Here is a 13,519-nt window from a genome sequence, read left to right as displayed (position 1 = left end):
CCTAAACCCTGAATCCTAAACCCTGAACCCTAAACCCTGAACCCTGAACCCTAAACCCTAAACCCTGAACCCTAAACCCTGAACCCTAAACCCTAAACCCTAAACCCTGAACCCTAAACCCTAAACCCTAAACCCTAAACCCTGAACCCTAAACCCTGAACCCTAAACCCTAAACCCTAAACCCTGAACCCTAAACCCTGAACCCTAAACCCTGAACCCTAAACCCTGAACCCTAAACCCTGAACCCTAAACCCTGAACCCTAAACCCTAAACCCTGAACCCTAAACCCTAAACCCTAAACCCTAAACCCTAAACCCTGAACCCTAAACCTAAACCCTAAACCCTGAACCCTAAACCCTGAACCCTAAACCCTAAACCCTGAACCCTAAACCCTAAACCCTAAACCCTAAACCCTGAACCCTGAACCCTAAACCCTAAACCCTAAAACCTAAACCCTAAACCCTAAACCCTAAACCCTAAACCCTAAACCCTGAACCCTAAACCCTGAACCCTAAACCCTAAACCCTAAACCCTAAACCCTGAACCCTAAACCCTAAAACCAAAACCCTAAAACCAAAACCCTAAAACCAAAACCCTAAAACCAAAACCCTAAAACCAAAACCCTAAAACCAAAACCCTAAAACCAAAACCCTAAAACCAAAACCCTAAAACCATTAATATATTTATTTAAAAAAACCTCTTATTTATACGATCCTATATTTTAATTTAAATTCTAATTTCCCCGATAAAACAATAATAAAAATTTTATATGTGAAGTTATAATCAGACTCATTTTGAGTAATTGTCTACGCTATAATATGGACAAGATGAATACGCATATTTTATAATGTTAATAAATAAATATGTATATAATTTAATATACGATTATAAATTGCAGATAAACAAAATATAAATCAAATTCGACATATCGATGTTATTTATAACAAAATAAAGATTTGTGAAAACATTTTTTACAATGTCTAAAAAAACATATATTAATAAAAAAATATACTATAAAAAATTATTTCTTTTCCAAAAAAAATTAACTTTTTTTTATTTCATTATTTTATATTGTTGTTAAAATTTTAATTTGTATTAATATAAATTGTTTTGCATACTTTTACTTATTTGCAATCAATTTATAAGATTTATGGTTGGCATATATTATATTTTAAAACAGTTAAAATGAAATTGCTATGATATATATAATTTAATATACCCCTGGATCACTAAATAGTGAATACTTAAAGAACTGAAACCCGATTAAGCATGTAGAGAATACAGACACGTCACTAAATTCTACATTCTATATGTATTTATTAGTATACAATAATATTTTAAAAAATAATTATATTTAAAAATCGGATAGTGCATGACATAAATAAATAAACAACTAAATAACAAATAAATAAAAAAAATTAATAAAAAATTAAATATAATTTTTAAATTATTTATATTTTTTAAGTAAATAGTAGTTTTTTATACTTTATTGGAGAAAATTGTTTTCTTTATTTTTAATTATATTTATTCTATTTTTCGAGTTGTTAATTTTTAATTAAAAAAAATATTATATATTTTTTAATATTTTGTTTGTAAAGTTCAAAATGAATAAATTTTATATTCAAATTGTTTTATTTATTTTAAGCATTTTCGTATATGCAAATAATGAAGCCCTTGCAACTGAGCCTGCTTCAGGAGAAGATACAAAACCCAAACTAAGAAGTCGTTATCCTACGTAAGAAAATTCAAAAATATATACATATTACATGTTTCATTATGAAAATGTTAAACATACGCTTGTATAACAATATTATAATATAAATACAACTTTATTTTTGTAAACATTAAAAATATGTTTATTTTTATCAATGACAGTCCAGAAGAAATATATGAAAAAAACAAGCACTTATTGCGTTCCGATCACAAGCATACAAAAGTGATCAAAGTTATGGGCGAAATTATGGACGAAGCTATAAAACAATTAGAATACCATGCTACATGTAAAGATGGCTATAAAGCATGTGCACTAAATCATGGTGATGGTATATCTTATTATAAAAAAAAACATGACGACAATACAGATATTCTAAAAATTAATTTAAATATTTATGCTTCCAGTCAGGTATAAATTAACGAACAATATTAAGTTATAAATTAAATTAAAATTAAAAAATTATTATAATTTATATACTTATATTTCTCTTTGTTTCCATTAGTATGATGAAATAATAAACAAATATTGGGACCCAGATACCCCCAATACTTTCAATGAGGCCACTGTTAAAAGTATACAAAACATAAACAATTAGTCAAATTAACATAACACTGTTACTACATATTCGATATTTCGTGATTTATTGTTTCTCATGCCTTCAAATTCATAATATTTTATTTTATATAATGCAAAATTATTTTTTTTTAATAGTTTTCCGTGTGTACAATCCAAATTTATTATTGATATGCCAACGTTACAAAAAAAAAAGTGGCGAACCTCATAAATATTTTTATGCTTTCGTTTCAAAGACTGAAGTAAGAAACATTTTCTTTTCTGTTTCGTTATAAATCGCATTTTTCATATTATTCACAATAATTTATGCAATATATTTTTATTAATTTTATAGATATCAAAAGACAAAACTATAATTGCTATGACTTCATCAAATACAACTAATGAAAACTCTCCCAATATAGAACATAAAAACCCAATATTAAAAAAAGCAGATACGCCCTATGGTTCCTTACGTTCTAAAAATTATATTGAAGATCAAAATTATAAAAAAGCATTTGTTAACTTAGCTGGATACCTCATTGAAAAAAAAGGCGATGATCTTGAAGTCACCTATATCGAATCTGTAAGCGATATACAAATTTTAATAATATAATAATTTATTTCACAATTGTTAAAAAAAATATTGTTTTAAATAAATGTAAATATTTATAATATATGCTATATTTTGAAAATTCTTAACGTTTTACATAATCATCCATTTATGTTTTTTTTCTTAGATTGATGGGCATTCTTCTATTTAACAAAAATGTATTATTGGAAAATCGTTAATTCTTTTTTCCTTCATAAATAAACATATATTTCATATATATTTTTCAGAACCATAATATTAGAAGATTTATGTTAATAATACGATTTATTTTCATTATAATAATGTTTTGTATGTATAATTTGTTTATGTCGTTTAATATTAATATGCATCTATATATATTAATTCATGGAAACCACAAACGTAAGTATTATAATTTATGAAAAATATTTATTTATGGCAATATTTTTATATTATTATGATAATTCACTTTTTGTACTCAAAATTGATATGTTTTGCTTTTCTTTCACTATTTCTGTGATCTTAATTGTCCTTATAAACCAAATAACTCTCATAAAAAATTAACTACTTCCAAATAAGACATGCATTAATTATATCAATTGCTGTCATCTGAATACGCTATTAATGATTTATTTTCCTCTTTCGTTTTTTGACTCGTAAATTGAGGCATTAACCCTTTTTCCATTGATTCAGTTTTTAGAATTTAAAACCATATATTCCAAATTGGATCACTAACAAATATGTAACAATGATACATTCATGATACATTATTTTATACCATTGATTAATTATTCATTCAATAAAACAAACATTTATATATTTCTGTTAGAAAATACCATTATATTTTATATAATTTTTTTACTGAATATCTATAGAAAACAATTGTATGTAGCATATAATAGATATTCAGTGGGACATTGTTTATATTTTTTAGTCATTCATTATGTTAGTGATGCTTGTATTCTTATAATTATATAAATATGATTTTAAATTATAATTATGATTTTAGTTACGCATAATAATAGTAATAAAAAAATTTACATGTTTATAATTTTAATACTTATATAGAGTTTTTAAATCAGGTTCATAGAATTTGAACCCCAAAATAAAAGTCGTTAATTAAAATGTTCATATAAATAATCGTTTTTTCTTTTATAAACAAAAAAAAAAAAAAAAATAAATTAATAACTGGTATAGAATTATCCTCCATATTTTGTATATATTTAATAATCCCATTTTTCATCAACCCAATTTATAATTATTCCGATTGGTTCTTTTCGATGAATACATTTGTAACGCCATTTTAGGCTTTCTTTTGATCACTCAAATTTATAATCTTTTTCATGGCTTTTCTTTTCGTCTTTTTTCGCCATACGGGTGTTAAATACTAACATAAAAATAAAAATATATAATTATTTGTCTTTTTATGCACTCAAAAAATATTTTGTAATGTATATTTTTTAAATTTATATTTTTGAATTGTAATACTTACCTTATATGAAATTCCTAAAATAATGGGTATTAAAATTAATGGAACTGCGATGTAGGGTAGTTTATTTCCATTATTTATACTTGTGGGGGTTATTGATGGAACTAGTGAACTATTTGGGAGGGTTAGAACTTTTTCTGAACCACCACCCAAACGATTCTGTGTAGCAACACCGGCATTATGCCGTTCCTCTTGTTTAGAACACTCGCCATAACAATCGGATAATCCTTCTGTGAGCTCCAATTCTGGAAGATTCTTATAATTTTCTCTAATTTTTTCATAATCTTTTTTTAAATTTGACAATACACTACAATATGGATTACAAATCTCTATCCAGGGTAGTTTAATAATACATTGGCGATACAAACTTTTGCAATTTTTAGCACTTTCCATGCATTCATTGGAGTCTGAAGAGCCATTACATTTATTAATTGTTTCACATATTCCTTTAAGGAACTCATAAAGCTTGTTCAAATATAAAAAATGAATTCCCATAATATCTTTTATTTTTTTTATGGATTCACTATGTTCATTAAACCATTCATTCTGTGTAAGTATGTCATGCATAGTATTTTTTGCAATTTCTATATTCGGATTTTGGCTAATTTTATAACTAAACCATAAAGTAGCGTATTGAGCAAGTTTATCATCCTCTAAATTTACATTATCAATGCTATTAAAATATTTTAGCAATGCTATAAAAGCAGACCCAAGCTTTTTTCCATCGCTATCACAGTTATTATTAGTACAATAAGCATTGAGTATGTCATCCTTAAACTTATAGTTTTGAGATCCTGAATCAAAGACAATAAAATCTTCGATCCCATCAATTCCTCCACACTACGAATATATTTACGAATTAAAGAAAAGAAGGTATTAATATAAATGTTATTAAAATGAAAATTAATATAATTTATAGGCGATTCAGCATATTAATCACATGTGAAGACATATTATATTTAACAAATTTATATACCAATTCCTTAGACATTGTAATGGAATTTAATTATAAATATTACACCTAAACAAATATGTGTTAGTTGTAAATATATATGTGATTAAGCATATACTTACTATTTTTAACAATCAAATTAATATAAAACAATAATAAATGTGATTAAAAGGGAATATTAAATTTCTTTATGTCTATTTAGCTAAATTCCAATAATATGTTCAAGCATGCTTAATCATATAATAGAAAAAATAAACAAATATATAATATTTTTGTTAATATTCAGATTAGTCTATTACACAATTTTTATAACCTTGTAATAGTTTAAATAAAGTATATCTCCTAATTATTATACGTTTTCACATAGAAAATAAAAATGTGTTTTTTCGTTTTTATAATAAATTAATTTAAAAAAATGTATTAGTATAAATATTTAAAGAACCAAAAATAAATTGATACCCGAATTGTTCAAAACATGATTGTGTCTCATCATTAGACACCCTTAATGCACTTATATAAGTTATTATTCCTCATGGCATATTGATCTTTAATATTATTTCCAATAAATGAAAAGACATTTTTTTGTTTAAATTATAATATTTAATAAATAAATTAATATTATGTTTTCTAATTAAATGATATAATGGGTGCATTTATATTTAATCAATATATATATTATAAGCTCATTTTTAAATGTACAATAACCTTACTTATTTCCTAGCATTTCCTTATATATAAATAGAATTAATTAATAGTTTTTGGTGCATATATTATATAATTTTTAATATTAAAAAAACATAATATGCAAATTAGGTTAGTCGACCTATTAAAATTAAAATAGATCATGGAAATTGATTAGTTCTGGGGTAATTGTTAGTATATGTATAATGCATATTATTATTTTCATTCTTATGATCCATTAATATATAAATGATCAAGAAATGCATTTTAAACATTAAATAAAATAAATGTAATTTAAATATATTAATTTTTAATTTTATAATTGTGTTCATACCTTGTTTAGAGTAATGAATTAATTCGAGAAGCAATATGAGCTACCATTTTAAGTACGAATTTATACTTATAACTCAAAATATATTTTGTATTGAATATTTTATATTATTATATTAGTTAGTTTATAATGCAAAAATGTTATTTTTAATGAATATTATGGAATTATTATTAGTTTGCTTGGTAGCGCTAATTCTTATATATTAGCACATTAAAAGTATACTTAGCTAAAAATTATAATATTTCATACGATCTTTTGTGCGTGCAATTATAATCTTATCATATATTTAAGAATATATATAATAAATTTATATCCATATAGCGTATCAAATAAGTATAATATATATGTTCGTGTTTAGTAGCATACTAATCCATTATTATTACTGCTGATATACCATTGTATGTTACAATGAGATAATTAATGACTCAAGAGGAATACTTTAAGCCAATTAATAATATTTCTTGTTTCATTGTTTTAAAGTATAGCATTTTATATTATATATATTATTTCATAATAACAAAATATTTAAAATATAAATATATAAGCTTGTATATATGTAATAACCTAATATAAATATTGTTAGTTCAAATAAAATTAATTATTATTTGGATTTTCAATAAAATTAAAATTTAATTATATGAATTTTCACAATAAAATAACATTTTAATATTAGTTATTGGTATAATATTTTATTATATTATATCTATAAGCCTATAATAATAATGCTATTCCATCTATAATATTAGTTATAATTATTAAAGAACAATATGTGATATAAATTTTATTAACATACTTATATTTTGTTTTTTAACTATTTTAAATTTAATTTATTTATACCTCAAAACTATAAAACTTAAAAATATTGTATATATAGTTCAATTTTTATGTATTACAAAAAATGTTAGATGCATAAAACATCTTTTATAGATATCGTTGCATTGTCGAATATCGATCGATACTCCATGCATCTATATTTTATGACTATTTATTATATATTGTAATATGTTTAATTAATCTTAAATCACATATTGACCTGAAGGTATATTATATTGTAGGCAATTATTCCAAATGAATATAATTACAATTATAGCTTCATATATAAGATTACTATATAGTTTGTCTGTAAATTCCAATCGAAATCAAAATAATAGTGACGCAAATAATAAGTTTTACTAAATAAAATGTTTCATAAAGTAAAGAAATATATTGCGTTATTAATGATTCAATATAACTCTGGGTTAGTAAGTTTATATAATAAATAATAAGGGCTCTTACATATAATTAATCAAAAATTAGCAATACAATATAAAATGTGAAGTTATAATATTCCGCATTTAATATATATGAATGAATTAGATGGAAGTATTATAACTTATGGAAAATATGTTATAAGGCCCCTTACATATTTATCATTCTATAACCTTTCTTTTTCTTTTATAGACAAATAAAATTAACAAAAAAAATAAATTAATAAATGGCATAGGATCAGCTTGAATAAGTTTGTATATATTTAATAATTGTATTTTCTCATTAACTGAATTTAAAGTTATTTTTGTCTTTTTTATGGGCCTGAATTTATAACTGATTTTATATACTTTTTCTTATATTCTGAATTTATAGTTGCATGTGTCTTTCGTTTTTCATTCCATGGATTTATCACCGTTTTTATTGGTTCGTCCATATCATCGGAATTAATAATTATCTTCGCTATTTTTTTATTGTCATCAGAATTTACAATTATCTTCGGCTTTTTTTCCCTATCAACTGATTTTATAAATGTCTGTTCCATTTTCTTTCCATCAACCAAATTTATAACCTTTTTCGTGATTTTTTTTTTCTTCGAATTGTTTCTCGATCCAAATGATAAATACTAAAATAAAAACAGAAAAAATATAATATATTTATTATGTTCATAATTATGCATTGGCGAAAAAATTATAAAATGATACATTTAATAGTTGCATATTATTTACCTTATACATAAATGCTAAAACAATGAATATTGAAATGCCTATAATACCAATACCTACTATGTCACATTTTTTATTTGATCCTATACACCATATTGATGGTTTTTCGTCCATTTTAACGTCGGTTCCAGGTATGCTTGATGATGCATCTGATGTAACTCCTGGCCCACTGGATGAAATGCTCATTGAACTTCCAGAACCGACTGATCTCTTTCTTCGAGGTGGTCGTTTGGGAATAACATCTTGACTATGCAATATGCTTTCTATTGATGACTTAGATCCCTCAGCCTGTTCACCTGTTGATTCTTTTTTACCTACTAATGGTATTGTATTTGTTCCAGCTGGTGTCGATGATAATGTTTTTGATTGCGGTTGTACAGTTTCTTGTTTTGCACGTTCTTGCGTCATTGTAGGTACTGATGGTGTTGAATTTTTTCCTGATTGAATAATTGTACCTTGTGATGCATTCCCAGAATGTTGTTTTTGAATTACTGTGGTGGGTTTGTCAGATATCGCAGAATCTTGAGATATACTATGTGAATCTTTTGATTCAACTTTTTGTTCACGGTTCTCCTCCTGTAATTCCACATCTCCAGACTCTTCATCACTATCAGAGCCCAATAATTCCATGATAGTACTTAATTCATCGTGATGCTCTTGTGAATCTTCATAACCATTTAATTTATCTTTTTCCTTTTTTATAAGTTTGGGGAGTTTTTTTATTATCTTTTCATGCACTTTATTGCATTTATTACTTTTGAATTCGGAGCCAGACTTTGTTTTATCTATCGATGGAAGTTCCATAAGCTGACTAAATACATGAGGATCCTCGATATTTTCCTTAATTGTTTGTCTAAATTCTTCATATATGGCTTTTATGTGATGCATTAATTCAATATACGGCCCACATTGCTTAACAAATTTAGAAATTTCATCATATATAAAATAAATTTGAGTAGCACTGTTTATGTATTCATGTGATAGTGTGTTTTCTGTTTGATATATCTTAATTGTTCGACAAATTTCCTTAAATAAATGATAAAAAACATTCATAATCACAATATTAGCATTCATCAGATACTTTTTATTATGTAAGAGGTTCAAAAAATTAAAATCCCCTATAGATTTACCCAAATTATTTTCATATGAGTTTTCTAGAGATATAAGATTATTTGTTTCCATTTTATATAATAAATGACTTATCCACATAATAAAATATTCACTATGATATTCTTTATCGCTATTTAGATCTATATTATTTTCATTTATAAATTCCATAAATAAATATGCGCCAACAGCGATCATTCTTTCGTAATCAGTACTACATATTTTTGATCCATTTTTTTCAGGGCAATATTCATTGAAATAACTAGAGAGATCGTTAAAACTATCCACATCAACAGATTTATCATCAATAAGTTCATCAACTTCAAAAAATAGGTCACACTAAGAAAACAATTTTAAAAAATTAATAAAATATCTATTAACGAAAAAGTTATTAAAATGGAGCTAATGATAATAGCTCATATAGAACCTGAAATATAATAAATGATTTTTATTTAAAAAAGTGTACTTACCGCTTTGCTGTAATTCATAATGGAGTTATGTTTTATTTTATAAAATAATTAACTTCATATTATGTTTTATGTAAAACATATGTATGTGCCAAATGATTTATATGCATAATTAATATCGTAAATTACGCATATTCTTATTATTTAAAGAAATATAGAATAATAATGCAATATTATTACAAAATAAATATTACATTTATTTTATAACAACTATTTTTATTATCTTAAATTTTTATTTGTTTAAAATATTTTTTGTCTTAGATGTAAAATACAACTTACACACAAAATCACTATTTTTAATAGTAACAGATGTAAACCAATTATATAATTTTTTATAACATTATAATAGTTTAAATTAAATATATTTCCTTATAATTATAAATCTATATATTTTTTAATAAGAAATTCCGAAATATATTGTCACTATAATTTTAAAATATATATGTACCTCATTATTGTATGTCGCTAACACATTATGTGAGTTATTATTATATAATATATTTTAATATTATCTATAATAAATATAAAACAAAATATTTATTGTTATTGTGCTATAAAACATGTTATTATTATCTCTCCTAAATAAATTATATATTTTTTATATTTTAATTAACAATTTGAATTAGAAACACAAGTTAGATGCACGATAACTTTGTTTATATGTATATACTCTCTATACCCGAATTCATTTTAATGAATATTTCGAGGTGCATAATTTGTGTATTTTAGAATCTTAAAAAAATATATAACATCTAATATATAAATATATATATAAAATGAATTTAAATCATAAATTCGCCTTAAACAGAATCATTTTTTAATTTTAACAATTGCTCTTGGTTTGTTGACAATCATCACTTTTAGAATCAATATAATGTTATTTTATCATATCTTTCGCACATTCCCACTCATAATCTAAACATATATTACATATTGCATAGTTGTAATAATATTATATTTATTTCGATAATAAAATAACTGAATTTTAAATTAAAACTATAGAATCATTAATAAATTAATGTATCTTTCTTGACAATGTTAATTCTAATATTGCCATATTAATGCCTACTTAAATAAATGTTATAATATTTAATTTGATCTTTTATATATGCAATTTTAATTTTACCACATGTTTAGAATATGTATGATGGATTTATACCCATATAAGTATATCAAATAATCATAATATACTTGTTTGTATTTAATAATATTTTAATCTTATTTTATTATTGTTGTTTCGGTTATAGCATTGTATATTACTGTGGTATAATTAATGCACTCAATATAAATAATTTAAATCAATGCAGGATATTTCCACGATTCGTTGCTTATAATATAGATTTGTCTACGTATAAAAGAAAAAATATAATATTCAAACTAATTAATTGCTATATTATTTCCCTGAAGTAAACAATATTTATGTATTTAGTCAATAATGTATCATTTTACATGTATATATATAACTCCAAATCTTAAATGATGATGCGTTATATAACATTAAAATTTTATTCCCGATAAACAAATAATATAAAACAACTTATATTAATATAAATTGAAATTTAACAGAAATCTAAAATATTGAAATACAAAAAATGATCATTATTTATATTAAAATTTAAATATGTTTTTATACATACATTATAATGTATTTTTGATATAAATATATGCATTAAGTATAATCACAAATAAATATAGCCAAACTAAAGATTTCGTGTTAGTAAAATAATTCGCATGAAATACTCATTTTTATTTTAATAATATTTAAAATCGCGGTCAAATCAAATACGAATATTATATTTTATGAAATATATTTCCTTTATGAGCATCTATAATATTAATATTAATTTTCTGTTTTTGTCATAATAATATTCCTCTATATGTTCCTATATATTTAATAATTCAATTTTTTCATCACCTAAATTTATAATTATTCCCATTAAATATTTTAGGCGGATCCATTTGTAACTTCCTTTTTGGTTTTATTTACATCACACAAATTTATAATCGTTTTCATCTTTTTTTTTGCATTCGACCTTTTTCTCCACCCATGTGTTAAATACTAACATAAAAATAAAAATATATAATTATTTGTCTTTTATGCACTCAAAAAATATGTTGTAATGTATATTTTTTTAATTTATATCTTTGAATTGTCTTATTATTTACCTTGTATGAAATTCCTAAAATAATGGATACTAAAATAAATGGAACTGCAATGTAGGGTAGTTTATTTGCATTATTTATAGATGTGGGTATTACTGTTTGAAATGTTATAGTTTTTGATCCATCCATATGATCTTCTTTTTCAGACACTGTTTTTTCTCGACTATCAATTACTTCGGTTGACGGTTGATCTGATAAGCTATCTTCGGTGAATATATCCATTTCTGAATCTTCAGTTTCCAGTTCCTCAATATCCAATTTCGGTTCTTTACTTCTACATAAACTCTCACAATTTTTTGCTCCGTCTTCCAGCGCCATTTCTGGAAGATCCTTATTATTATTTTTTTTTCTAAATTTTTCATAATCATTTTTTAAATTAGACAATGCACTACAATATGGATGGCAATATTCATGATACGTAGGGCCAGTTTTAGCAAATTCTTGATACAACTTAACACATTTATTAGCATAATCTATACATTCTTTGTTGTTTGAAGGGTCATTACATTTATTAATTGTATCACATATTTTTTTAAGTAACGTATAAAGATTGTTCAAATATGAAAAATAAATTTTCATAATATTTTTTTTGCCTTTTATGGAATTATAATGTTCTCGAAACCAATCATTTCGTGTAAGCATGTCATAAACATTATCTACTCCAATTAATCTATTCGGATTTTGATCATTTTTATAACCTAACCATAAAATAGCATATTCAGAAAGTATATCTTTTTTTAAATTTTCCTCGTAATCTTCAACACTATCCAAATTTTTTAGCAATGCTATAAAAGCGGCGCCAAGAATTTTTCCATTACTATCACATTGTCGTTTTCCCCCTCTTTTCCGGCTGTCTTCGTAAGGGCAATAAGCTTTGAATATGTCATTTTTAAACTCATACTTTTGAGATCCTGAATCAAAGAGAATATTTTTCTCAATATCATTAATTACTTTACACTACGAATACATTTTACGAATTAAAGAAAAGAATGTATTAATGTAAATGTTACTATAATGAAAAATAATATAATTTATAGGCGATACACATATGAATAATATAAGAAAAATGATATATATACCACTTCCTTAGACATTATGATGAAATTATCTTATAATTTGGAGATTATTTGGAATAATATTATTATATATTGCATAAAATATTTGTTGTATTTACTTAATCTCTTTATATACCAATTGTCTTTCGTTAAACATATTATTTTTAATCTTAATTTCATATAAAATAATAATGCAGTAGTATTACTAAAATAATATTATACTTATTTTATGGCAATTAGCTAAACATCTTAGTTGTGATTTATTTGAACCATATTTTACTAATTTATATATAATACAACTTATGACAATACCACTATTTTTTTAATATAAACCTTTTGAAAGTTTATATACTGTATACATATAAAGAACTAAAAAATAATATATATTATATTTAAATGGTTAAAATGTTAGTTATGTCTCATTACATGTATACCATTAATATATTTATATATTTTATTATTTTGTA

The 13,519-nt window shown here is 23.7% G+C and overlaps 4 protein-coding genes across 4 annotated transcripts; 1 reads left to right on the top strand and 3 right to left on the bottom strand.

Annotated features, from left to right (window-relative positions):
* Positions 1-1,604: 1,604 nt before the first annotated feature.
* On the top strand, positions 1,605-3,030 carry PCHAS_1468800 (fam-a protein; the record flags this gene model as incomplete). Its single annotated transcript, XM_016799886.1, has 6 exons — positions 1,605-1,735; positions 1,876-2,122; positions 2,217-2,286; positions 2,426-2,529; positions 2,622-2,852; positions 3,007-3,030. 6 exons carry the CDS (start codon positions 1,605-1,607, stop codon positions 3,028-3,030), a joined length of 807 nt encoding a protein of 268 aa, XP_016655121.1.
* Positions 3,031-4,140: 1,110 nt separating this feature from the next.
* Positions 4,141-5,317, bottom strand: PCHAS_1468700 (CIR protein; the record flags this gene model as incomplete). Its single annotated transcript, XM_016799885.1, has 3 exons — positions 4,141-4,224; positions 4,330-5,166; positions 5,303-5,317. The coding sequence occupies 3 exons, from the start codon at positions 5,315-5,317 to the stop codon at positions 4,141-4,143; spliced, it is 936 nt and encodes a 311-aa protein (XP_016655120.1).
* Positions 5,318-7,851: 2,534 nt separating this feature from the next.
* On the bottom strand, positions 7,852-9,855 carry PCHAS_1468600 (CIR protein; the record flags this gene model as incomplete). Its single annotated transcript, XM_016799884.1, has 3 exons — positions 7,852-8,160; positions 8,264-9,706; positions 9,838-9,855. 3 exons carry the CDS (start codon positions 9,853-9,855, stop codon positions 7,852-7,854), a joined length of 1,770 nt encoding a protein of 589 aa, XP_016655119.1.
* Positions 9,856-11,779: 1,924 nt separating this feature from the next.
* On the bottom strand, positions 11,780-13,091 carry PCHAS_1468500 (CIR protein; the record flags this gene model as incomplete). The annotated part of the gene is made up of 3 exons (XM_016799883.1): positions 11,780-11,893; positions 12,001-12,954; positions 13,077-13,091. The coding sequence occupies 3 exons, from the start codon at positions 13,089-13,091 to the stop codon at positions 11,780-11,782; spliced, it is 1,083 nt and encodes a 360-aa protein (XP_016655118.1).
* Between the last annotated feature and the right edge of the window lie 428 nt (positions 13,092-13,519).

This window comes from Plasmodium chabaudi (genome assembly GCF_900002335.3).
Source record: "Plasmodium chabaudi chabaudi strain AS genome assembly, chromosome: 14".
Classification (NCBI taxonomy): domain Eukaryota; phylum Apicomplexa; class Aconoidasida; order Haemosporida; family Plasmodiidae; genus Plasmodium; species Plasmodium chabaudi.
This window is presented reverse-complemented; position numbering and strand designations above follow the sequence as displayed.